Source organism: Medicago sativa, chromosome 3, assembly GCF_051527215.1.
Source record: "Medicago sativa cultivar Bolivia chromosome 3, Bolivia_mono, whole genome shotgun sequence".
Lineage (NCBI taxonomy): Eukaryota > Viridiplantae > Streptophyta > Magnoliopsida > Fabales > Fabaceae > Medicago > Medicago sativa.
The window spans coordinates 50,056,619-50,082,534 of record NC_140751.1 but is presented as its reverse complement, the minus strand read 5'-3'; the positions used below and the strand labels follow the sequence as shown (position 1 = coordinate 50,082,534).

General features: G+C 29.3%; 1 protein-coding gene across 1 annotated transcript; it reads left to right on the top strand.

Moving 5' to 3' along the window:
- Positions 1–7,956: 7,956 nt before the first annotated feature.
- On the top strand, positions 7,957–25,584 carry TBL43 (TRICHOME BIREFRINGENCE-LIKE 43). Its single transcript, XM_085752061.1, has 5 exons — positions 7,957–8,261; positions 11,198–11,369; positions 24,020–24,195; positions 24,420–24,578; positions 25,110–25,584. The coding sequence occupies exons 1-5, from the start codon at positions 7,984–7,986 to the stop codon at positions 25,402–25,404; spliced, it is 1,080 nt and encodes a 359-aa protein (XP_085608187.1). The 5' UTR covers positions 7,957–7,983; the 3' UTR covers positions 25,405–25,584.
- Positions 25,585–25,916: the final 332 nt, after the last annotated feature.

Below are 25,916 nucleotides of genomic sequence, written 5' to 3'. Positions count from 1 at the left end.
AGCTACCTCATTTGCTTGCCTCCTAATAAACTCGACATGAGAGTTTGTTAAATAGGTGTTACAGAAGTGGATACTACTATCCATGATAGAGCCAAATTTGGTGACATCTCCACGACCTTTGTTGAAGTAATCAGCTACTCTTTTAGAGTCGACCTCGAAATCAACATTTGTGAGTTGAAGTTCATGTATCCACCGAATTGCGTGATATAAACCCATGGCCTCCCCGACATCAGTAGAACAAACTGGAGAGAAACACATAGTTTTAGAGCGGACATGATTCCCATTTGAATCTCGGATGCACATCCCCAAACCTACTTTATTTGAGTTGTTTGGAAAGGAAGCATCAACATTGCATTTATATCTACCAATGCTCGGTTTCCTCCATCTGAAATTCATATTCCCATTATTATTAGATGGACTCGGAGTTGAGGATGAATTGTCTGGCCTTGTAGGAGCTTGTTTACGATTAGCATTTTTCCATCCTTCTAGAAGGTGTCTTGCTCTTTCAAGAATGGTAACAGTTGAATCTGACACTTGTTACCATAGTTTCAGGTTCCTAGCTTTCCAGATACTCCACATTATAGTAACAATAATCTCAATTTGAGCTGCAGACAGTCTTTGCAACAAATTAAAGATGATATCAGAAGCATTATCAAACTGGTTCAGAGATGGGGAAATCAAGTGCCAAAGATTTGCTGTCTGCTAGATATCAACTGCTATCGGACAGTGAAAAAGGATGTGGTAACTGTCTTCGTGGGGGTCTTCACACCTGACACACTCTGAGGGACAATTGACACCCATGCTTCGCAACTTCACTCGAGTCGGAAAACAATCTCTACAAATTCTCCACACCAAGTTCTTAACTTTGGGTGGAACTTTCAATCTCCAGATACCACTCCAGTACCCTGGTTTGCGCAAATGGTCATTGTTTATAACCTCTTCTATACACATGTGGTAAGCACTTCTAACTGAGTAATGCCCGTTTTTCTCCGCCTTCCAGATCAATTTATCCCTCTGGACCTGATGATGTAGAGGAGTATTTAAAATATTTTGGACCGTCTCTATTGCAAAAATTTGACGGACCAATGGTTTATTCCAGACTCTAAACTCTTGATCAATTAGGTCTCCCACAGAATATGGCTGAAGGGCCAACATGTCATCACCAACGGGTGGAATAATGGATCCTAAACCAATCCAAGGTTCACCAATAATGGGGATGTCGATGCCCCGTACCTATTTTCCAACGAGCTCCTTGTCTAACCACCACTTTGGCGCTGAGAATATTTCTCCAAACAAAGCTGGGGTTATGTCCCAGTTTGCCATCTAGATATAACTACTATTTGGGTAGTATCTAGCTTTGAAAATTTTTGAGACGAGGCTTTCTGAATTAGTTTGTAATTGCCACCCTTGTTTACCAAGCATTGCCACATTAAAAGCTGCCAAATCCTTAAAACCCATGCCTCCATGATTTTTGTGAACAGATAATTTTTCCCAGGATAGCCAACTCAGACCTCTGTTACGTGAACCACCATGACCCCACCAAAAAGCGTTCATCATCTTCTCTATTTCATCCAGCAAAGTGTTGGGTAGCCTGAAGATACTCATGACATAAGATGGAATAGCCTGAAGAACATCATGACCTCTCTCCCTGCTTTGGACAAACATTTGCTACTCGAACTACTAATCTTTTGCCACACTCTATCCTTGATGAAGTTAAATGTTGCTTTTTTGCTGCGCCCTATCATTGAAGGTAAACCAAGATATTTACCAGTCCCTAAGACCGCTCTAACACCCAATATATTAGTGATGGATTGTTGTAGTGGGTCTTCCACGTTTCTGCTGTAAAAGTTTCAGATTTAGGAAGACTAATAGCTTGACCTGATGCTTCCTCATACTGGTTCAAAATCTGCTTCATAATATTCGCTTGATGCACATCCGCTTGGAAAAACAAGAAACAGTCATCAGCGAATAGTAAATGGGATACTCTTGGGGCAATACGACATACACGAACACCTTGAAAATCCCCTCTGTTTTCAGCATTTCTGATAAGCGCCAAAAGTCCTTCAGCGCAGAGAATGAACAGATACGGTGACAACGGGTCACCTTGCCTTAATTCGCGACCTGGAATGATAGGTCCAACTATGTCCTTATTCAAGATGACAGAGTAGTCAACTGTTTCAACACACATCATGATCCACTGGATCCATTTCTCTGAGAACCCCATCTTACCCATAACATCTTTGAGGTAAGCCCAATCGATTCTATCACACACTTTGCTTATATCCAGCTTCAGCGCCACACTCTTCTCTTTACGTTTCGTCTTCATCTTCATATAGTGAACTAATTCAATGGCAACTAGAGCGTTATCCAGAATGGATCTACCAGGAACAAAAGCAGATTGTGAGTCAGCAATACATTTATGTAATATTTTCTTCAAACGGTTTGCCAGGACCTTCGACAAAAGTTTGTTAAGAACATTACATAGGACTATGGGTCTCCAGTCCTTCATAGTTTTTTTGTTCTGTTCCTATAAGGAAATAATTTTATTAAAATAAATTCTTTTTATAAAAAAAAAATTCCTTACAAAGAAAAAGGTGAACTACAATTTGATAGAGACCCGAGTAGAGATCATAACTAAAAAGGCTGAGCTATGGAAAAAAATCGGTAGAAAGTTATTAAATACAGTGTGATTCTCATTAAATACAGTGTGACCCGGGTTGAAAGTTATTAAATCGGTAGAAAGTTAACTATATGATAGTGTGCAAAATAATGAAATTGTGTGATTCTCATTTTGGTTACCACTATAACATGTTCCGCCCTATAATTATACAGTGTAGAAAGTTATTAAATGTTAATTTACTTTGTTGTTCAATAATGAAAATAATAAAATAATTAAGTTTATTTTCTCATTTTGTGGCTGTTTTTCTTCAATTCTTTGCTGGAATTGTGTTTTCTACTTTTGGTTGTGGCTGTTTTTTTAAATTTTTTTATGACGGTCTATCTATTTATTTTAACCTTTTTTAAAAGGAAATTTTTTTATAATTTTTTTTTTTTATAAAAAAAATTCCTTACAAAGAAAAAGGTGAACTACAATTTGATGGACCCGAGTAGAGATAATGACTAAAAAGGCTGAGCTATGGAAAAAAAATCGGTAGAACAGATAAAATGTCAATTGCTACTTAAGAACTCTCACACATATAAATGGAGTGAACACTTACGAAAATATATTTAAACATTATCCGAAAAGTTTTGTTGAAATAATATTTAATTTAAACATTGTCTGATTAGTTTGGTACTCAATCTAAAATATTTTAGTACTCAATCTGAAATATTTTTGTACTCGATCTAATATGGGTGATACTTTTCCCCGATGTTTCTCATGAATGAGTTGTGACTTGTGAATTATCACCTTAAATTGAAAGTTCGCATAGTTCATTCCACACACAAAAGAATTTTATAAGTTATCGAAAATTCTTTCTCTCTTCTCCTTCTTTTGACTGATGCATTTCCAAGCCACTTCGCCCCTTTCTTTTATGTCCTTCAAAATTAGGAGTGTTCTTAAGATAATAATCCCTTTTGAGATATAGCGTCCCTTTGGAATTAAGAATTATCTTACGAGTATATTCTCTTTTAATATTTTGGAGAAGTTAAATGTTAAAATGGTGATAACACCAAATTTGAGTGGTTGCAATACCATATAAGTATTTTAGAGAAGTTAGAGTTTAGAATGACAATATATATTTGAGTGGTCGTAGTACCAAAGTAGAGTAGTCATAGTACCATGATTGATTTATTTCAGTATTAAATTTGAGTAGTAGGAATTTGAGACACTTGTAGCTGGGTGGTTTTATCTTGGGAGAAGACGTAGTCGATAGCCTACTTGCAAAAATTTTGAGTAGTGCCAGATAGTAACATGATCGTCACTCAACCCAATAATAACTTCGGCTTTTTCAAAATTGATTTCTAAAATTCAAAATAGAATAGTTTGAAAATCCAAAACCAAACAAAACTTTTAGAGGATATTGAACCTATATCTAGTTAGCATTCAACAACAAATAAATCAAACTTGTTGTCGCGATTACAAGAACAAATGATGACAATCAAACTAAATAGCCCAAGTAAATAGTGATTCCACAATCAAATAAATGACAAGAGATAAAGAGACCAGAGATACAAACACTAAGATTGTTTTTTGACGAACATTTAGCAAGTTTATTTTTGAATGGTTATTAATCAGTACTTATTCAAAAAGTAAATTTAGGGGTCATAAAAATTTGGTTTAAAGATAAAATTAAGTTAATACTTAATTAGAATGATAACGAATGATTAAAATTGTCCGGATCCCCTATAAGTTCTTGTTTGTTAATTCAAGGTCCTGAACTATAACAATTTGAATCTTATGTTCATTACAGTTTAGCAAAATAAACCGAGACCCATTTCTTGGCTTAAAGTATTGTTTATCTAAATCAGTTCTCTAATGTCTTAGGCGATACTATGTTTATCAAAAGCTGGATTGCGCATTAAACTAACTGCCACACTAATTAATTTCATATGTTTAGATAAATTAAATAAAGAACATTAGTACCCCAAAAATGTCCATTTGTATTGAAGGCATTGACAATAATGCCCATTTGCAAAAGCCCGGACACTTGAGTGGTATATGGAGACTGAAAGTACGCCCAAAAGTCAAGAACTTAGTGTGGAGAGTCTATAGAGACTGTTTTCCTACGCGTGTAAGGTTGAAAAGTAGACGCATCAATTGTCCATCACGTGTAATGACCCCCCATGAAGATATCTATCGCATATTTTTTCATTGCAAGGCAACTATTGATGTATGTAGTGCTGCTAATATTTGACATTTGATTGCACCATCTCTGAATCATTTTGGTAATGCGCCAGGCATCATATTCAATCTGTTACAGAAGTTGTCTGCAGCTCAAGTCGAGATTATTGTACCATAATATGGAGCATATGGAGAGCTCGAAATCTAAAGTTGTGGCAACACGTGCCATATTCGAGCATTACAATCCTGGAGAGAGAGCGAAACATCTCCTAGAAGGACGGAGGACAACCAATCGAAAGCAAGGTGTCTCGCGCCAGATACACACATCTTCAACTTCAGGTCTTCACCATCAAGCTGACTAGAATTCAGACAACATGAACAATGGTATCAGATGGAGGAAACCAAAGAGTGGTCGACTTAAATGTAATGTTGATGCCTCATTTTCTAATTCTAGCAACAAGGTAGGTTTAGGCATGTGCATTCGAGATTCAGCAGGAAACCATGTTCGCTCAAAAACCATGTGGTTTACACCATTGTGCTCAGTTGATGTTGGAGAAGCTTTCGAACTTTACCATGCATTCGGTGGATCCATGAACTTCAACTAACAAATGTTGATTTTGAGATTGATTTGAAAACAACAGCTGATTATTTTAACAAAGGCAGAAGAGATATCACCGAGTTTGGGTCCATTATGGATGATATTATCCAATTCTGTAATTCACATTTAACAAACTCTAATGTTGAGTTTATTATAAGGCAAGCAAATGAGGTTGCCCTGAGTTAGTCAAGACGCCCAAATTGCTTCCTAACTTCCATATCTTCGATGATATTCCAACATGTATTACTGATTTAATATTTAATGAAATGATATAAGTTATTTTCCATAAAAAATAAAATGATTGCCACATTCTATTTTTGACTAAACTAATGATAAAATTCAATAATGATAAATTAAAAGACATTAATTTTGAAATAATACGTAACGTACATTGATTTTTTATTCTCCATTTGAAATGATTTGTAACATGAATGATTTCGACATAATATAGATGACTTCTACACAAATGATTTCTGATTCTCCATTTGAAATTATTTGTAACCTAAAACAATCAATTTTTCTGATTCTCCATTTTTATAAATTGATTTTTGATAAAAGGCAATATCTAAAGTACAACATAAATGATTTATCTCCATTTGATTGTTTAATTAGTTGATTTTTCATTTGAAACCTCAAATATATTTTATCCTACCATCAACATTGTTCTTCATGAGATCTCCGTAATTTGAAAAAATTGATATATGTGATCTACACACACACAAAAAAAAAAAAAGGCAGAATCAGTCACTCTATATGAAAAAAAAATTGATTTGTCTAAAAGAAAGAATATATAAATATCAATATAAATATAATATATATTTTATTTTACATGTTCACATATTAAAAAATCAAAGCCTTCCTATTTATCCGCAATCTCAATTATTTCAAATTTGAATTTGTTTTCAAATAGTGCCCCAAAAAAAAAAACAAATTTCCGGTTAGTGTTAATTTTTCATAAGTAAATTACACTCCCCTCCCCTCAAAGATGCTTGAATTACACTCCCCTCCCCTACTCCCATCCCTTATAAGATGCTTGAATTAAAACTCTCTTCCTTAATAATTAAATATGTACTACACTTTAATCTATTTTAACATAAATAAATATTTTTATGATATATATTAATTTTGAACCATCATTTAAGAAAAAATAATTCATTTCTTTATAATTTAAATGTCAATGATAATTAAATTTAAATATTTTGCTATTGATTTGATAATTTAGAGATAAAATTAACTTTTATATAACAATGCTTTAATGTCTTTAGTATTTTTTCATATATTTTAATTTTATTTTGGGTTGTTTCATATTTATAATAGGGTTTAAAACTACATGTTAATGAAATTGCCAATAAAAAATAACAAAAAATATGTATTTAATTTTTTATTATATTAAAATAGACACGCAATACTATTTTTTTCGAAGTGTGTTAGATTATTATTATTTTTCTAAATTATAATAAATAAAAAATAAATATTAAGGGAGTAAAGTGTAGATTTTAACATAAGGAGGGAGGGGAATGTAATTCAAGCTTCTCTTAGGGGAGGGGAATGTAAAGATTTTTAATATGTTTTGAATAAGAGGGGAGAGCAGTGTATATTTTAACATAAGAGGGGAGGGGAGTGTAATTCAAACATCTTTGAGGGGAGAAGAGTGTAATTTACTCATTTTTCATTGCAATTAGAGGTTGTGTCTATATTTACGATTTAAATATAATGGGTCTATAACTCATATTTTTCTAAAAACTTTATATTATTTTTTTTGACACAAAAAACTTTATATTATTTAAAATATATAAAATTAAAACATTTTTTGTGCAATGCGCAGGTTTCAAACTTTTTTTTTTTTGGTAGTGACCTGGGTTTGAACCCCTGACCTTGCATATTTTATGCATTGTCCAACCAACTGAGCTAAGCTCACGAGGACGCGCAGGTTTCAAACTAGTATTAATAACATAGTATCATTTTTACTTATTGATTTATTTAAATTAGCATACTTTGTATTTTTCTTTACTCATTCTTTCAGAAACATACTTTTTTTATCTCCTGAGCTTTCTCTATTTAAAAATTATTGAACAATAAAAGTGGATATCTCCCTCAGTCGAGAATTGAACATTTATTCGTCACATTAAAGAAATCTAACCTCTTCCAAAAAAAACCTAAGTTACCCATTTTCTATCTGTTGTTGCACCCTCCGTTCCAAAATATAAACAAAAATGGATCAATATAAGTTGATGTATATGACACAAATTTTGAGCAAAATACATTAACTTTTATTAAACAATTTTTATTTACATTTTGGGACGGAGGGAGTACTTGATCTCTTTAATCTTATTTATTCACCATTAAGAATTCTTTAATTTCATTTAAAGAAAATAAACACATTCAACCACTACCACTCACACACGTTCTCAAATACTCATATATTCCCCATATAGTATTTGTTTGTTTGGTAGCACATATTTACTATAGTTTCCAATTTAAATCCATTTGATGTTAACTCTTCTCCCTCCTTATAGTATCTCCTGTTCATGTGACTCACTAGCATAAATAGACATAAACCATATCAGAAAAATTGCAAACCGCTTCTTTTTTATTGATTGTCATGCTTATTGTGAGCAAAACCAGCATGAAATCTATCATCATATTTGTTTCTCTAATTCATGTTCTTCTCATGATTCATGTTCATGGGAAGACAATAGGGTTTGCAAAGAGTGGTTGTGATTTGTTTCAAGGGAAATGGGTATATGATGAATCATATCCTCTCTATCAAACCTCACAGTGTCCCTTTATAGAAAAAGAATTTGATTGTCAGAATAATGGTAGACCAGATAAATTCTATCTCAAGTATAGATGGCAGCCCACAAACTGTAACTTACCAAGGTACACACATTTCTTTTAGTTTCTGTGATATATATTTTCAACTTTGTTATTTGCTTGATATCGGTAAAAGACATAAATTAAGGTATGAATCGTGGTTAGGATCGAGTTGTAATATTGAGATTGCAGAGAATTGTCGTCAAATGTCCTCGATACAGCCTCAATCACGATGGCGGAGACATAATTTTTTTTATGTCAACAATCTAATTTGTGGTGGTGGCCAACATTTTTAAAACGGACCATTGTAAAGATGCATGATTTTAGCTGATAATAAAAATAGTTCTAAATTTGTAACATAAAAAAATTAATAATAGTTCTAAATTGGTCTCCAACATTTATATATTTCCTAGTATTCCTAAAAAAAAAAAACTTCCTGGTATAATTGCATATGTGGAAACAGTTTATAATCATTGTGATATTTTACGTTTCTGTTTTCATTACTTCCACAAAATTAGTTTATTGACATATAATAGGCATAGCAGTTACTTTAATCTATTTACTAAGTGCTTTTTGTAAAGATTTCTAATATGGAAGAAAGAAAAAATACACACAAAATGCAAACCAAGTAATAACAGAGAGAGAGAGAGAGAGAGAGAGAGAAATCCACCTAAGGTAGATGATGTCTCTTTGTCTTGGAAATGATCTCTTTCCCGCCTTTTTTACTTCCTAACTTAAAAAAAATTTGTGGTGACCAAAACCATGTGATATTTTACTTAGTGAAATTGTCTCTAATGATTTTTTTAGGAAGTTGTCTCTATTGATGTTACGTTATTATAGTTCATTTTTGTTTATGAAATTAAAACCATAGGGAAAAAAGAGGAAGTTAGAATCAAGAAGCAAGAAAAGATTTTGCTGTTGAATTAAGGGCATGTTTGTTTTGGATTTTTTTGAAAAAAAATATCTATTTTTTTAACCTAAAAATCACTTTTTTATTTTTTAGTGTTTCTTTTAGATTTTAAAAAAAATTATTTTGTTAAAAAAATCATTTTTAACCTCAAAATGAAAAGCTATTTCAAGTAGCTTTTTCAAAATATTTTTTTTTTTTAAATATAAGGAACTCAAGTGTAAGAGTTACAATTCTTAAAAAAAATTATTTTTTTCGATAGTAAACAAACATAAATAGTTTTAGATTTTTTTTAAAAATCTCTAAAAACAAAATCTCTTGATTCTTTTGACTCAAAATCTATTTTGTTTTAAAGCTGAAACAAACACACCCTAAATTTGACATATGATGATGAAGATTTCACAATCTATCATGGTCTAGTTATTGACCTCTCATGAGAGATGTGTGCAGTCACAATCCTGTGATTTCACGTAGTCACACACATATCGGCCGTCCGATTAAGATTATATGGACTAGATCAAGGTTGATTTTTTAATCTAAAGGAAATAAAAATTGGTTTTAAAATATAGAGCCTTCGATCTTAATTTGGGAAGGAACTGTACTTGTTATTAAAAAGTGTATCACTTTTCTCTCGTAGTATTATTGTTTTTTTTAAACTGAGGAAATGACAAAACCTTTAGAGTGAACTCTTACCCAATACATCATTGTTACACTCAACCAATTAAAATCTAATACCTCATTAAAATAATAAAAAGAATTAATATCAGAATTTTTTCTCATTATTTTTAATATTTCTCTCTCCTTTTTCCACTTTCTTTAACCGACAAGAACCATCCACCACCATTTATGGTTTCATTTCCTTAATTAAAATCACACTTTTTTTAAAATTAATAACATGTGTCATTTTTTTATTGGTTGGGTGTAAGAATGATTTGTTGGGTGAGAGTTCATGCAAGAATATCTCAAACTTTTATAAAGTCACACACTTAAGTGGAAGTGCAGTCGTATCGAAATTCGGTCCTCAATCATAGTGTATGTCCTAACAATTTTAGTATTTTTGTTAATTGAGTTAGGAGTTATCAACCTCTTCATATTAATATTACTATACCAAAATAGTGATTATATCTTTTAAGTTATTAAGGTTCAGTAGACGTGTATGGAAAGAACTACTCTTGGTAATGGACCAATGGTTAGCCAATAGCCACTTAAATAAATCTCTATTATCTCAGAGAGATAAGTATGCTTTCATTTTCGGCTGTGGGATGGCCTATAGCTACCAGCAAAAAGATGCTTTTAAATTTAGGATAATTTAAAATTTCTATACTACCATTTGACAAGTATATATTTGTGGGTTAAAAAGTTTATCTATCACAAAATAAAGGGGTACAAGAAAGAATAAAATAAATAAACAACTTCTAACTTGGGAAAAGGTTGGACATAGGTATGTTTTCTCTTAATAGCTTTCCCTAGTTAACTTTACTCAACAATCTTCATGTTTCTCCTAACTCATTTTTCATCTTACCAAAAAAAAAAAAAAATGTAATGATTGTAATTAGTTAACCTCCAATTATCATCAAGACACTTTGTTGCGTACATGCAAAGTTCCAAATCATTACTTTGTTTGCTAGGCTGTCTTTTTAAGGTGACGTACTCCAAATAATTATTCAACAAACAATTATTTTGTTCTTTAAATGTCTAAGGTTCCATCACAATAGTCCTTAAATATATCAAAATCACATAAACATACACAAATGTATATTTTGTAAGTGATTTTGATCATCAAATATGTTTTTAGTTAATTAGTTTAGTCTTAAATGTATTTTTCGTTGGTCAATTTAGTCTATAAAATTAGGGATGAGTTACCCAATATCAGTTAAAGGTTGTTAGGCTTATATATACTTGACCATATGATATATGTGTGGATAAGTTGTTATTGAGATGATGCTGTTATGAAGTTGTTTTCAACCATTTTGTCATCATGCAAATAGGATCACATGCCATATTAGATCCCAACAAAATTATCTTTTAATGATGATTAAGGCCATGCAGTTTGATTTGGTCCACTTAATATTTTTTAATGAAATTTATCATACAGATTCAATGGTGAAGATTTCTTGAGAATGCATAGAGGGAAAAGTATTTTGTTTGTTGGGGACTCTTTGAGTTTGAATCAATGGCAATCACTCACTTGCATGCTCCACATAGCTGTACCACAAGCTAACTACACCTTAGTGAGGATTGGCGATCTCTCCATTTTCACATTCACTGTTAGATCTCTATATCCTAACTTTTTTTTTTCATTTCTTATTTCCTTCCAATTCTGTCTCATTATCATAATTTAAATCTATCAAAAATACTTTTACAAATCAACAATATTCACCCTCAATTATTTGAGCTAGCTCATGGTGTTATCTAGTTTACAAATCAACATCACTTTTTTTTTGGTTACAAAATCAACATCGCTTTAACATCATAAAACTACTTGTTATTTAACGGTCACACATAAAATGAAAAATAGATGGAGGCATATAAAATTTCAAGATATTTTCCACACATCAAACCATGAGACAACTTGTTATCCTAATAAATGTGGATCAAATGAATATGGTCTCTTTTACATGGAAATAGTCTTGATTTACCAATGTATTTAATTGTTTCTTTTTTATAAAACATAATTGGAGAAGGAGAAATCATTATTAATTAAGACGGCATTAATGATCATTTTACAATTATCCCGAGAAGATTTGTCCAATAACATTGTAGTGCCAAGTTATTATTAAATAAGTTATTTTTTCTTCTGAAAATATAGCGAACTAGTATGTGGACCCGTGCCAAGCACGGGCTAGATTTTCGACTTTTTTTTATTAGATAATTATAGTTTAAATGGAAAATTCATTATTTTATATTCAATATATCAATAATACATATCGTTGTCGTATTTTTAATTAAATATTATATATTAATATTAACGTGTATGTTTTTATTTGGATTTTTGTAACATTAAACAACAATGAGTTAACGAATGTAATGCTGAAATATTAACTTTAACGATGAAATATTTTACACGGATGACTAAAGTTAAGAAAATATTTTGAATATGTATATCGATAATAAACAGATTAATCCAATACAAAACAAAATCAATTATGGAGATTTTTTTTTGTTCTATCTATATATGGTGTCATTTGCTTGTTTTTCTATCTCATTTGTCTCTATTCATCTTGTGCAGGGAATTGATTATTATAACTTATTTAATAATTTGGTATCTAAGTTTTGAACTCGGCCTATATATATAATAATAAATTGTCTACCAACTGAGACAAATTCACAGGAACTTAATAAACTTTCCGTTAAAAAAATATACATAAAAGCAGCATACTATTTTTTTATGTCAATTTATTATTATATCACCAACACTACTAAAAGTTAGGTTAGGTTTATGGAGTAAAACTAACAACAACATCACAACCCAATATAACATAAAAATAAAAAAAAATAAAAAAGCAAATATGGACATCTTTGTCAAGCACCGACTAAAATTTTGTAGTACCTGATGGGAAGAATATTGTTATGTATCAAGTGTCAGTTAAAGGCTTCCCTAAAAAAAGTGTTAGTTAATGGCTTAAAGTCGAACGTTGGATAAAAGAGTGGAGGTTGAACAACAAATAAGTGACAACACTTATATACTTAAGCCTTAAAATTTTAGATGAATATGTGGTATCATTCTCATTGTGTGCTTTCTATTTATCCAATAAGTCGATCCACACCTGTGTTGCCTGCTCCATAAGGCCCAATGATGGTATCATATCCCGGTTCAACATTATGAGGGAGCGGGAGTGTCAAGTGTGGGTTAAAAATTTTCATTTTATGCAAGAGTAAATGTTGAACAACATATAAGTGAGATGTCTTATATACCTAATGTCTTAAAACTTTGGATGAACATGTGATGTCAACCTAATTTATGTGGTTCATCTTAGTCTAATGTGATGGTACAACCCGATGTAGACACCCAAGAAAGTCCCAACATTGTGATGATTTATTTTGTTAATTTTTGGATGTCATTTGTTTAATATTTTATCTTAAATTTTAGTTTTTGAATATCATTCGTTTTCATGCAATTTTTTTATCAACCTCTATTGTTACAAATTCCTTCACTTTTGGTCTTTGGCCGGATCTAACAATGGAATAATGTAGATGTGTTCTCGAGTTCACAAAATATGTGCTTATTAGACATTGTAAATTAATGTGACTTTTATTTAGCCTAATATTTTGGTAGCATAATTACCCACTAATCTAAAACCCTTCAATAAACCCATAAAATTACCATCAATTCGCTATATTTTCTATACTTTTACGGTTTAAATACACACTACTTAATTTTTCTCTTATCATTTCTCTCATTTTCAAATTCTTTTTTCATCTTTTTTCTTTTTTCATGAAAGAAATGGAACAAAGACACCCATCTATGAAACCGCTACTAACCCATATTTTTTACCTGTTGTGCATCTGACCTTATTTTGCTATCTCAACAGATTACAAACACTAAGAGTCTCATATATAAGGGGGAAAGGTTAATGTATCATGTGTGAGTTAAATTTTACATTAGATGCAAGACTATATATTGAGAAACATAAGTGAGATGACCAATATACATGATGTCTTAACCGGGTGAAGATATGGTGTCAATCTCACTTGTGCGATTTCGCTTAATTAAATATGATGATCCAACCAATTCCATGATCTCTCTAAACTCTGAACTGTTTTTTTTTTATGTCATTTGCTAAATTTTTTATATTTAATAATTTTTTTGGATGTCGTCCATTTTCATACAATTTTTTATCTAACCTTTATTATCACAAATACCTTCACTTTTGATCTTTGGTGGGACCTCACAGAGGAAAAATACGGATGTGTTATGCTTAGTTAACAAAGTATATGTTTATTAGACATTTTAAAATAATGAGATATTTGTTTAATTGAATATATTTTTTGGTGAATTACTCATAAATCTCCAATTCCCTTCAACTAACCTATAAATGTATTGGTAACTCACTTTACTCTCAACACTTCCACAGACAAAACACACTACTTTTTTTCCCTTATCATTTCTCTCATGTTAAATTTTCTTTTTCATATTCTTTATTTTTCTAATTTTCTCTCTTTTCATGAAAGATAGGAATATAAACATCCCTATATAAAACCACTATCAACACATTTTTTTACCATGTTGTGTCTCTGACTGACCTTATTTGACTATGTCATCAAATCATATACATAAAGAATCTCATAATTAAGGAAGATATGATAATGTTTCAATTAAGACTTAAAGTTCCACATTGGATACAACTTGCAAGAGTAGATTTTGAAAAACATATATGTAATGACCAATATACCTAATGCATTAAGTTTTTGGGTGATAGTGTGGTGTCAATCTCACTTGTGTGGTTGCTTAGACTAATATGATGATCCAACCCATTGTAGGCTCCCTCGTAGCTCCAAAAGTAAATAAGTCCTTAAATAAGACATTTTAAGAAATAAATATACCTTAAAAGTTTTGAATTTTTTCTATAAATAAGACCAAAATAATTTTTGAAACTTTTCTTATAATAAGGACATGATGAAGTATACTATAAAATGATACTCGGAGTCCATCTTCTCTTAAGCCTTCTCCTGCTAACATCTTCGTAAAGAGTAGTGTTACAAAATTATTCTATAATTGTTGTTTTTGACTTCGTGACACCTTTGAGATTGAAAAGTTACTTGTAAGTCCTCTTCCCTTAGCTTTCTTTATGATCTCATTCAAAAGGTGGAAAAAGAAGGGGAATCATCAGAAGATTAAAATAAAAAGAAATAAAAAGTTGTAGAGAATGACGAAAAAAATCATGTGAAAATTTTATAAGAGTGAATCGATTGAAATAACACAAATAAGGTATCGCACAAATAACCATTCAGAAAACCAATTAACATAAGTTTTTTGCTAGAACTAAAATTGATGAATAGGAAAAACAATAATTTAATGAAGAATTTTGAATTGTACAAATGAATATCTAAATCGTGAGAAAAATGTTGAAAGTGAAAACAATATTTATAACAAAAGTACAATCAAATTTCATAGAAAACCCAAAAAAACCTAGAAATTCATCAACCAACATTAACATCATCATCGACATCACTACACAAAAAAAAATCATCAAAAATTCTATGAAAAGTCATTTAACTTATTTAAAAGAAAAACCCATTTAACATATTTAAAAGTAAAATCAGATTTTTTTTTTAGCACTTATGTGATAGTTGCAAAGTATCCATGTGATTATCTATGAATTTGTTACTTATTAGCGGAAATATTTCAATGACTAACATGATCCAGATAATATGTGATCCATGCTAGAACTCATCTACCACGTCACTTGATGTAAACTTTGTGCTGATTTTTCTAATCTATGTAACTTTAATTTATGTAATCAATGTATGGTTGTTGCATGGAAATATGTTCTTATGCCTAATGAGAAAGAGCCCGAGAAGGCTAGTGAAGAGTTGTTTGAAGCTCTGCAGTTTCTTGAGAATGAGCTGAAGGAAAAGTTCTTTCGAGGAGAACAAACAGGCTTTGTGGATATTGATGCTCTCTTCATCCCTTTATTCCAAGAAGTAACAGAGAAACAGTTGTTCCCTGATCTCAAATTTCCCAAGCTACACAAATGGAGTCAAGAGTTTTAAAACCATCCAGTCGTCAAAGAAGTTATGCCTTCAAAGGGCAACAATCTAGCTATTTCAAAGATCGTGCTGCAAACCTTGCTGCTCTATCAAAATAGAATGATATAATAGAGTAAGATTCTAAACTTGTAATGAAATATGTATTAGTGCTTGACTTGGTTGAATTTTGATTGTTTGAATTTCAGTTGAAATGGAATATGCTCTATAATTTCTCATATGTCATAAATATTCTGACAAATTGTTGTCAATTATGATAATGTCAATTATGATTTCTCATGGATGACGTTAATGAATTTTTGGTATTCTATGAAGTTTGATGAAAATGTATTGAAGATGATGAAGAAAAGGAAAGGAAGGACATAGATGAAGTTTTCTATAAATTTTTGGGTTTGGTCCCTCTGCGAAATTTGTTTTTTAATTTTGGTCGTCCCTCTAACTTTGTGACTCAACATATGAAACAACATGTCAGCGTAGTCTGCCACGTCGTCCTTCATTTGCCACATAGACGTTTTTGTAACAAATGATGACGGCAGAGACCAAAACCAAAACATTTATAACTTACAGGGTAATTTTAAAACAAAAAAAGATACATGGACGAAAACCAAAAACACGCGAACTTACATGGACAATTTATATATTCAAGCCTATTTTTATTTATTTTGAATACTACTGTTTATCGAATTCTAAAATATTAAGGGTGAAACTTACAATAAATACCATGGTGTTAAAAATTTAGGATTAACCATGAAAAATAAACTACAGATACCATGAATAATGAAATTTGTTCTTGAAACTCAGGAGACATATAACTTGATTCCAATATTAGATAAGATGTAGATTTATCATAATGTGGTGTATAAATATTTTATTTGAACCCCTTAAAAAATATTTAATTTGAAATGAGTGAAATTTAAAATGAATATTGCCTTTTATCATTGTTCGAGTAGTCCTTCAATCATTTTTAACTTGGTCAATTTGAGGAGATCTTCTCGGATAACTTTAAAAATACCTTGAAGCAAATATCGTACATCCTACACTTCTTTTGTTTTTTTGGTTACCGTACATCCTACACTTCACATAAACATTAGAATTATAAATAGCAAAAAAGACATAAAATAAGATTTCAATTTGATAATGATGTATGTGCAAAGAAGCAATGGAAAATGAACATCTTAAAAATAGGTTTGTTACATGGAGAAACTCCATTGATTGAGTACACAAAATCAGGATTAATTATAAAACATAAAACCTTATTATTAATTACACATATCACTCTCACAAATTGCAATGATTATTCTTTATCGTTATTTTTATCTGAGAGGTGCATGTAAGTAAATTTCAGCTATAAGTATGCAATTATAAAGGTGATTGGGGAATAATTTATTTCTATTTGATGGAAACATTTTGTTTTCCTTTAAAATGGACCGCATTAATTTTCAATGCAATATTTTGGTATTTTAATTTGAAAAAAGTTCATAAAGTATATATTGAATGACACATACATGTACTATTTGCTGTTTCTACCTCCCTGATATATGTCATGGAATAACTTAAACGATTTTTTACTTCTTACAATTGAATAAAATTCATACTACCTCCGTCCCTAATTATAAGACCCTTTTGCAAAAAAATTTTGTCCCTTTTTATAAGACTCCTTTGCTATTTCCAACTACATTCATTATTTCTTTACACACATGTCCCTATTTATTATATATATTTTTCTTCAATTAGCAATAAATAGCATATGAAAAGCATAAACCAATTCTCTCTCTTAATGATAAAATTGTAAAAACAATAACAATTACGAACAACTCTAATATAAATATCCACTATTTTAATTCCTGTGATTTTAGCAAAAGGGTCTTCTATATAGGGACGGTGGTAGTAGTTATTTTCATTAAAAGTATTTTATACTTTTGTGAAGACATTAAATAGTCTTAACAATGAATTCAAAAATTTAATTCTCTAAATTATTTATTCTTATAATAATTATCAGTTTTTTCTTGTAATTGTAAAATTTGAATTTTAAATTTTTATGAAAAATATGTTAAAAACCATTATTCCCTTGACATACATCATGAAGTAACCGAAAAACCCATTTGAGTTGGTTTAGTGGTGTTAGTTTAAGACATGTGTGTGATTCTCAATGTCTCAAGTTCGATTCTATTTGATATCAATTTCGATAGATTAATTTGACTTCTTAAAAAAAAAAAAAATCAAGTAACCGAAGAAAAAACGTGTGCATTATTATTCACCAATTTGTTGATTTGATATCCGAAAGAAAGTCATACAAATTTAAAGACACGGTTTTTTATATTAACTACCATAACTAAACCATCTTAATGAACCGTCTTAATGAACATTGTTATTGGTCTTTTTTCGTGTATAGTTTTATTTTTTTATCAGGCAACCTTAACTAAATCATTTTAGAGATTGTGTTTAAAAGGTAGATACTTGTTCTTGTTATCAAAATAATGAATAATGTTCAAGTTCTTGTTATCAAAATAAAATAATTTTGTTCAAGCTATTTTGATCAAAATAAATAATTTTGTCAATCTCTTGTGATCAAAATAATGAATTTTGTTCAAGATCTTGCCCATACATGATTTAACCTTGTTATCACAAAAGATTTTTTTTGGTACAATGTTATCACAAAAGAATTAAAAAAAATTATAAATAAAATGAGTTGCAAATCACAATTTAACATTGTTTTCCATCAAACTATGTAGTTTATTTGGATTTGGATATTAGAATACATTTTTTTGAGACGTTAACATCGTTTCTTTCATAGGTATTCTCTAATTCAATAGCAGTAAGCATACCCATCAGATCTATGCATACATAAATAGATAAAAGAATGGTGAAAAAAAATATTTGAAAGTTCAATATTGAATAAAATAAAAATTTAAAATATGGATGCTTGAATAAAATAATAAAAACATGATCAAACTGGGAACCATCTTACATAAATCTTCGTTAATCTTTGTTTCGTATGAAACAACCAAACATCAGAAACAAAAAAAAAATGAAATTGATTCAACACAATAAAACAAATATTTAAAAAATAAGAGAGAAAGAGAACGATTTAAAGAAAAGAGAAATGAATATGAAAAGATGTGTGCTAATGTTGAGAAAAGAACGTTGAAAACACTGTAATAGGAGGCATATGAAAATGATATGAAAGAAGGATTGACAATATATAGAGAAAAAAATCTAAACAAATGGACAACATTTGATTGGTTGATGTTTTACCAATTCAAATTTGATTGGCTAACAATTTAAATTGTGACGCATTAGAGTAAATAGAAAAATTTGACTGGCTAATGATAGAAATCGTATTTATTTTTTTGGTTATGCATTTTTTAATAGCAAATCAATTAATTTATATAGAAAAATCAAATGTGTGATTAAATACAATTAATTGCTAATGTTTTTTTTTTTGAAGGATTTTAATTGCTAATGTTATACATTAATAGAAACAATAATCAATAATAAACTAATATTTATATGATGAAGTGTACACATGTATATTTTTAACAATATAACATAGCATTAAATGAGACTTAGATCATCAAAGTGATGTGTACTCTTAAAAAAAATTAAGGCAAATGTTTATAATAGAGATTTCCGTAATAGGAAAAAAATGAAGGAAATACGAAAAAAAAATTGATACTATATGCATAACATACTCCTATAAAATTTTGTTAACGAAATAACAATGATCCTCTTTTTTCAAATAGAGATAACTTTTGATTGAAATCATGTGCATTAAATACTCTTATAAAATAGAGATAACATTTTAGGATAATTCATCAAATTATGATTGTTGTTTCTATTATAAACTTTTTCATATTTATTGTGTACATAAACAACAATTTCAAATTCTGACTTTTTGCACAACATTTTCGGTTACCATACTTGGATTCCAATTTTGTTTGTTTTTTTCCTATTATAAACTCCATCATACCTTGTGTGTACATGAGAAAAATCATTAAATGAACCTTTTCACTAATAGGTGCCAAGTGTACTTTTAAAAAAAAATAGTGCAAATATATATAATAGAGATTTAATAAATGAATATAGTCTTTAAAAGGGCAGAGTCTTTGACTCAGTTTAGAAACTTGCTTTTGTATAGTATGATGATGTAATTTGATTAAATAGAGTTAAATGATATATTCATAAAAATAATATTTTCCATAAAAAAAATAACGCTTTTTTTATTTGCTTTTCGTACGGTTCTTCACATCAAATGTAGCTTTTGTGGCTATATCCAACTTTAAGAATATTGCAGATTTAAAAAATCAATGGTAGTAATAATTATATATGAAAAACCACGAAGAAAAAAAAACATAAGAACTTGCACATAAGTTTGTCAAATTTTTTCCTTAAAAAAAAAAAGTATGTCAATTTTTTTAACTCTATTTTCGAACTTTTTTGTTGGGCATGAGTTCGTCTTTTTTTTAACTCTATTATAAAAAATGTAACGTATTCACATGAAAGGAAAAAATAATGTAAAGTGGTTTTTCCCAATCAATTAATATTGTTTTAAATGACCAAATATAAATTTTTTAATGTTACAAAAACCATGAAATGTTTTCGTCTAAAAAAATACCATGTAACAGTGAGTTCACAGTTAACAATTAGAAAAATGATTTATTCAAAAAAAAATTAGAAAAATGATAAAAGCAAATATTTTAAGTAATTAAATGCTAGAAATATTAGATGGTCAAGGCAAACAAAAGATGACACGTGTACTTTTGAAGCAAGAAAAATGTTTATTATTTTAAGTATCATAATAATTATAAAGAAAATATAGAGATAATACATAATACATATAGATGAATAGTTTATGTACCATAACACTGCAAAATCAAGAGGAGAAAATATATATTTTTCTGATTAGTTTCATATCATTCATCACCCAAAAAATTTACATCAAACTGTCATATTAGATCAAGTCTACGATATTAAAAAATATATTTGAGTACACCTTCTGGATGACGTCAGAGACCTTTGAAAGAAATATTTAAGAAAGTATATTTAAATCCCTAAAAAAAAACAAAGTATATTTAAATAACAATTAGGCTTAATTAACCACTTGATCCTTAACCTTTTTTTTTCTTTCAAAGTTGTCTCCTAACTAAAATAGGTCTCAATTAGGTCCATCATTAGTGCTTCTGTCATTTTATTTGGTCATATTCAATCAATTTTAACTTCAAATATCTATGATGAATCAAATTGAAGGTGGTCAACCATAAGTTTTAATTTTTTAATCAACCCTTTTTTTGTTTATAAAAAAGGGATCATATCCAAAAGTCCTAGCTCAACTGGCAAAAATTCCGAAATTGTTACGCCGGATGCTATGACCGGGGATCGAACCCCGGTACCTCCACTTGTGTGTGTGAGTTTATAATGGCTTTGCCATTTCGTCTATCTACCAAAAAAAAAAAGGGATCATTAGATTGTGAAAGTCTATTATATCTTAAAATGAATCGTCAACAATAAAAAAATTCCCTCCTTACAATAAAAAAAATCTCTTTCTTCATCTTTTTAATAGACATGCTTAATCCAACAATCCTATTTTTATATAAAAAAAAAAGATCAAATGTTTAAAATTATAAAAACTAATAAGATTTATGATGGACCACTTTCGGTGTTGGTTCTCCATGGACAATTAGACTTAAAATTGATGAAATAATACCAAATTGACTGACAAAAACAAAGATAAAAGATCAAATTAAAACTTTTATACTTATGAGATCAATTTAAAATAAAGAATTAAGTTAAAGGTTAAGCCTAACAATTATATGTGTGCAAACACAAAAATACTATATATTTACTACCTCAATCTGTCCAATCATCATATAGGCACCTGATTTTTTTATCCAAAGAAGTAACATCATAATAAAAACAACAAAAAGTTGCAGATAAGAATATAAAAAAGTTGAGTTACTAAAATATAAATTTTAAATAAAATAACAATATTAAATTTGAAAAAAAAATGGATAGTTAGAAAAATAAAATGTTTGATTGTCGGAAATAAAGAAGTAACATCATAATAAAAACAACAAAAAGTTGCAGATAAGAATATAAAAAAGTTGAGTTACTAAAATATAAATTTTAAATAAAATAACAATATTAAATTTGAAAAAAAAAAGGATAGTTAGAAAAATAAAATGTTTGATTGTCGGAAATTTAGAAATTGAGAGAAGCAATATCGATATGGTGTGAAAAATATTGACAAACAATGTTTGGGTTAAAGACAATTTTTTAAAAAAAATAAATTAACTCTAAATTTTTTTTTAAAAAAAGGATAGTTAGAAACATAAAATGTTTGAATGTAGGATATTTAGAAATTGAGAGAAGCATCCTCAAAAAAAATAAAATTGAGAGAAGCAGTATCAATATCGTGTGAAAAATATTGAGGATTGTAAGCAATATTTATAGCAAAAGAGTGCAGATGGACAATCACAATCAAAGGAATTTGGTAATTATTTCCATTGATTGAAATTAGTAAGTAGGAGTAGTATTGTAAATGAAAAAAACGAAATAATCCCACCAAAAATGGTGTCAATTGTCATTACATTGATTGCTTACTAAATAACTTTAAAAATCTTGTACCAAAAAAAATGACTTTAAAAATCTTGTACCAAAAACAACTTTAAAAAAAGAAAAGTAATTTTTTTTTTGACAAAAAAAAAGGTAATAAAACATGGTGATCCACAACATATCATAATCTATATCTACAAAAAAAAAAACTATCATAATTTATAGATTAAAATTACAGCAAATTAAAGTGAGAAGTTACCCACTTCTAAAAAAGGTGAGGAATTTGTTTTAAAAAAAAGGTGAGAAATTATTCTATAAAAAAAGTGAGAAATAAAGTGATGTTTTTTCGTGATGATAGTAACAATGTAATATAATTTTTTTAACGTGGAGATTAAAATGGTAGGCCAATTAAAGTGAGATTTGAATAAGAGTGTATACAAAATTATAGAATATTCCTTTTTAGTCGTTTCAATTTTTAAAAATTAAATAAATTAAACAAATAAAAAAGCATTAAATCAGAAGTGAAATGTAAAGATGTGTACTTTTTGATTTGAGGGAAGGGAAATGTTTATAATAAAGATGACATGAATTAATTTTAATAATTTTTTTCTGCGACAGAGGTGTTAGGCGATATGTACTATTAGAAAATTAGGAAATTAGGAAATAAGCACTATATGCATAACATACTCCTATAAAATTTTGTTAAGGAAATAACAATAATCCTCTTTTTTCATTATTTCCATAAAATACTGTTAATTTTTTCAATAAAATTCTGATCACTTTTGGTTGAAATCATGTGCATTAAATACTCTTATAAAATAGAGATAACATTTTAGGATAATTCATCAAATTATGATTGTTGTTTCTATTATAAACTTTTTCATATTTATTATGAACATAAAAGAAAACATTGGTGCATTAAACAAAAATTTCAAATTCTGACTTTTTGCACAACATTTTCGGTTACCTAATTTGGATTCCAATTTTGTTTGTTTTTTTTTCCTATTATAAACTCCACCATACCTTACGTGTACATGAGAATAACATTAAATGTACATGAAAAATAACATTAAATGCGCCTTTCACCAATAGGTTGCCACATGTACTTTAAAAAAAAATAGCGCAAATATATATAATAGAGATTTTGATTTTAGTCTCTAAGAATAAAAAGGAAATCGATGTTTTCACTCTCAAAAAAATTTGTTTCGATTTTCGTCCTATTGAACATAATTTTAACATTTTCTTGAACATAATAATAATATGGACATACATGAGTCGGACATTATAAATGAACATAAATTGAACATATCTTGAACATGAAAGAGTCGTATAACCTTGACATAAATAGAAACATAAATTCTTTGTACCAAAAAAAAAAAAGAAACATAAATTCGACATCAGGGACAAAAAAATGAAACAATTATTTTGAAGAATAAAAACCTCTCATTTTTATTTTTAGGGACTAAAATCAAAATTCACTATATATATTTTTAAGGAGGAAAAACTTATTAAACCCTAAATTAAAACTTCAACCAGAGACTTTTTCAAATAAAATCTTAACTTGGAGTTCATTTATTGGTGAAGTAGCAGATATAACTTTTTTCTATTGATGAAAAATAGCACATAACTTATATCCTTTCTATGACATGATTTGCAGACTTATGGTGTTAAGGTGATGTTCTCACGCAATGCGCTTCTGGTGGACATTGTTAGTGAAAATATTGGTAGGGTCCTGAAATTAGACTCTATTCAATCTGCCAGAAATTGGAAAGGAATTGATGTGTTGATATTTGATTCTTGGCATTGGTGGCTTCACACAGGAAGAAAACAACCGTAATTAAAATCCATAGACATTCTTCTTTGGATTATCTTATAATGGCATAGACAAATATTTCTTATTATACCCTCACATTTGGTCCCCTCACTCCCACATTATTACAAATGGACAAAAATACTTATATATTTTTTTGGAAAAAATGTGGATGTGAGAGGACCAGTTGCAGAATATGGAAAACATCTTTCTAATGCATACTTTTGTATCAATATTGTGTATGCAGATGGGATTTCATTCAAGAAGGGAATAACACATTCAGAGATATGGATCGTTTGATTGCATATGAGAAAGCATTGAAAACATGGGCCAAATGGGTTGATGACAATGTTGATATTACCAAAACAAAGGTCTTTTTCCAAGGAATCTCTCCAGATCATCTAAAGTAAGTATTTGTTTCTATTGAAGTGATTATGATGGTATGAAAATTGCATAATTAGGATGTAAATTTCTTTAGGGCAATGCCATTTTGAAAGTAATTTAATGAAAATACTCAATTATGCATACTCTTTTTTGTAGTAAATTATGAATCTTTCAAGAGTACTAGAAAAACCACTTTTAAATTTTGTACATGCAAAACCTAATTTGAAGTTTTTTTTTTTTTTTTTAATTTCATGCCTATTTATTTTATATTTTTTGGGACAAAAAGATCCTTTCAATATGGGCTCTACTTTTGACATTCTTGCTTAAAAAAAAAAAAGAAATATTTTACAAGTTTTTTAAGTTAATATTTTGTAATGAACTTAAGATAGATCACATACCCATTGTTGTACTTTTACCATTAAAAGGAGATAACATTTTAATAAATTATTTCCTTAAAAAAAATATTGTTACAAAATCATATAAATATTAACAAACAAAATTAACATATAATTATGTAGAAGTGTAATTATTATTTTTTTCAAAATATTTCCAGCTCAAGGCAATGGGGAGACCCAACAGCAAACTTTTGTGAAGGACAAGAAAAACCATTATCAGGATCCATGTATCCAGGAGGTCCAGTTCCAGCACAGTTGGCTTTAGAGAGAGTTCTAGGAGCCATGAAAAAGCCTGTATACTTGCTTGACATTACCACTTTATCACAGCTGAGAAAAGATGGCCACCCATCAGTTTATGGACATGGAGGACATAGGGACATGGATTGCAGCCATTGGTGTCTAGCTGGTGTTCCTGATACTTGGAATCAGCTTTTATATGCAAGTCTAATTTAAAATTGATTAATGTCCATTCTTACAAGAAAAAATATATCCTTACTAAACTTGAATATTTTCAAGCAATTAAAAAAATCAATCAATATTTGTGAAGGATGATGAAATAAGGTATCTCATTACATATTCTAAGTGTGATTTTTATTTTATCTATATATAGGATGAAATTGCTCTTATCTAATATATATGATGAAATTTTAGGTTGAAATTACAAATTGCTCTCTACTTTTTTATTCAAAAAAACTGGAATCTCAATCCAATATACCACCAAAAATTTGAGAACTCGTATATCTAAAACATGTCATAACACTAATAGTTTTATTTACCATGTTTGATGCTCTGAGTTTTATCGAGAAATACTAATGAGTGCTCTTCGAACACTCTTTAAGTTTGATACAAATAAAAAGTAGAATTGTGTTTCTTAGTGGTTGTAAATTAAGGCTGCATCATAAATAAATTAATAGAAATAAATTGTAATTTTTTTATTACGTTATTCATTGAAAATTACACCATAA

What these genes read in the sequence shown, in the direction of transcription:
- TBL43 (XM_085752061.1), top strand. Translation starts at nt 7,984, where the DNA reads ATGCTTATTGTGAGCAAAACCAGCATGAAATCTATCATCATATTTGTT. An exon ending in ACAAACTGTAACTTACCAAG is followed by an intron (nt 8,262 to 11,197) that starts GTACACACATTT and finishes TTTATCATACAG; the next exon opens with ATTCAATGGTGAAGATTTCT. An exon ending in CACACAGGAAGAAAACAACC is followed by an intron (nt 24,196 to 24,419) that starts GTAATTAAAATC and finishes TTGTGTATGCAG; the next exon opens with ATGGGATTTCATTCAAGAAG.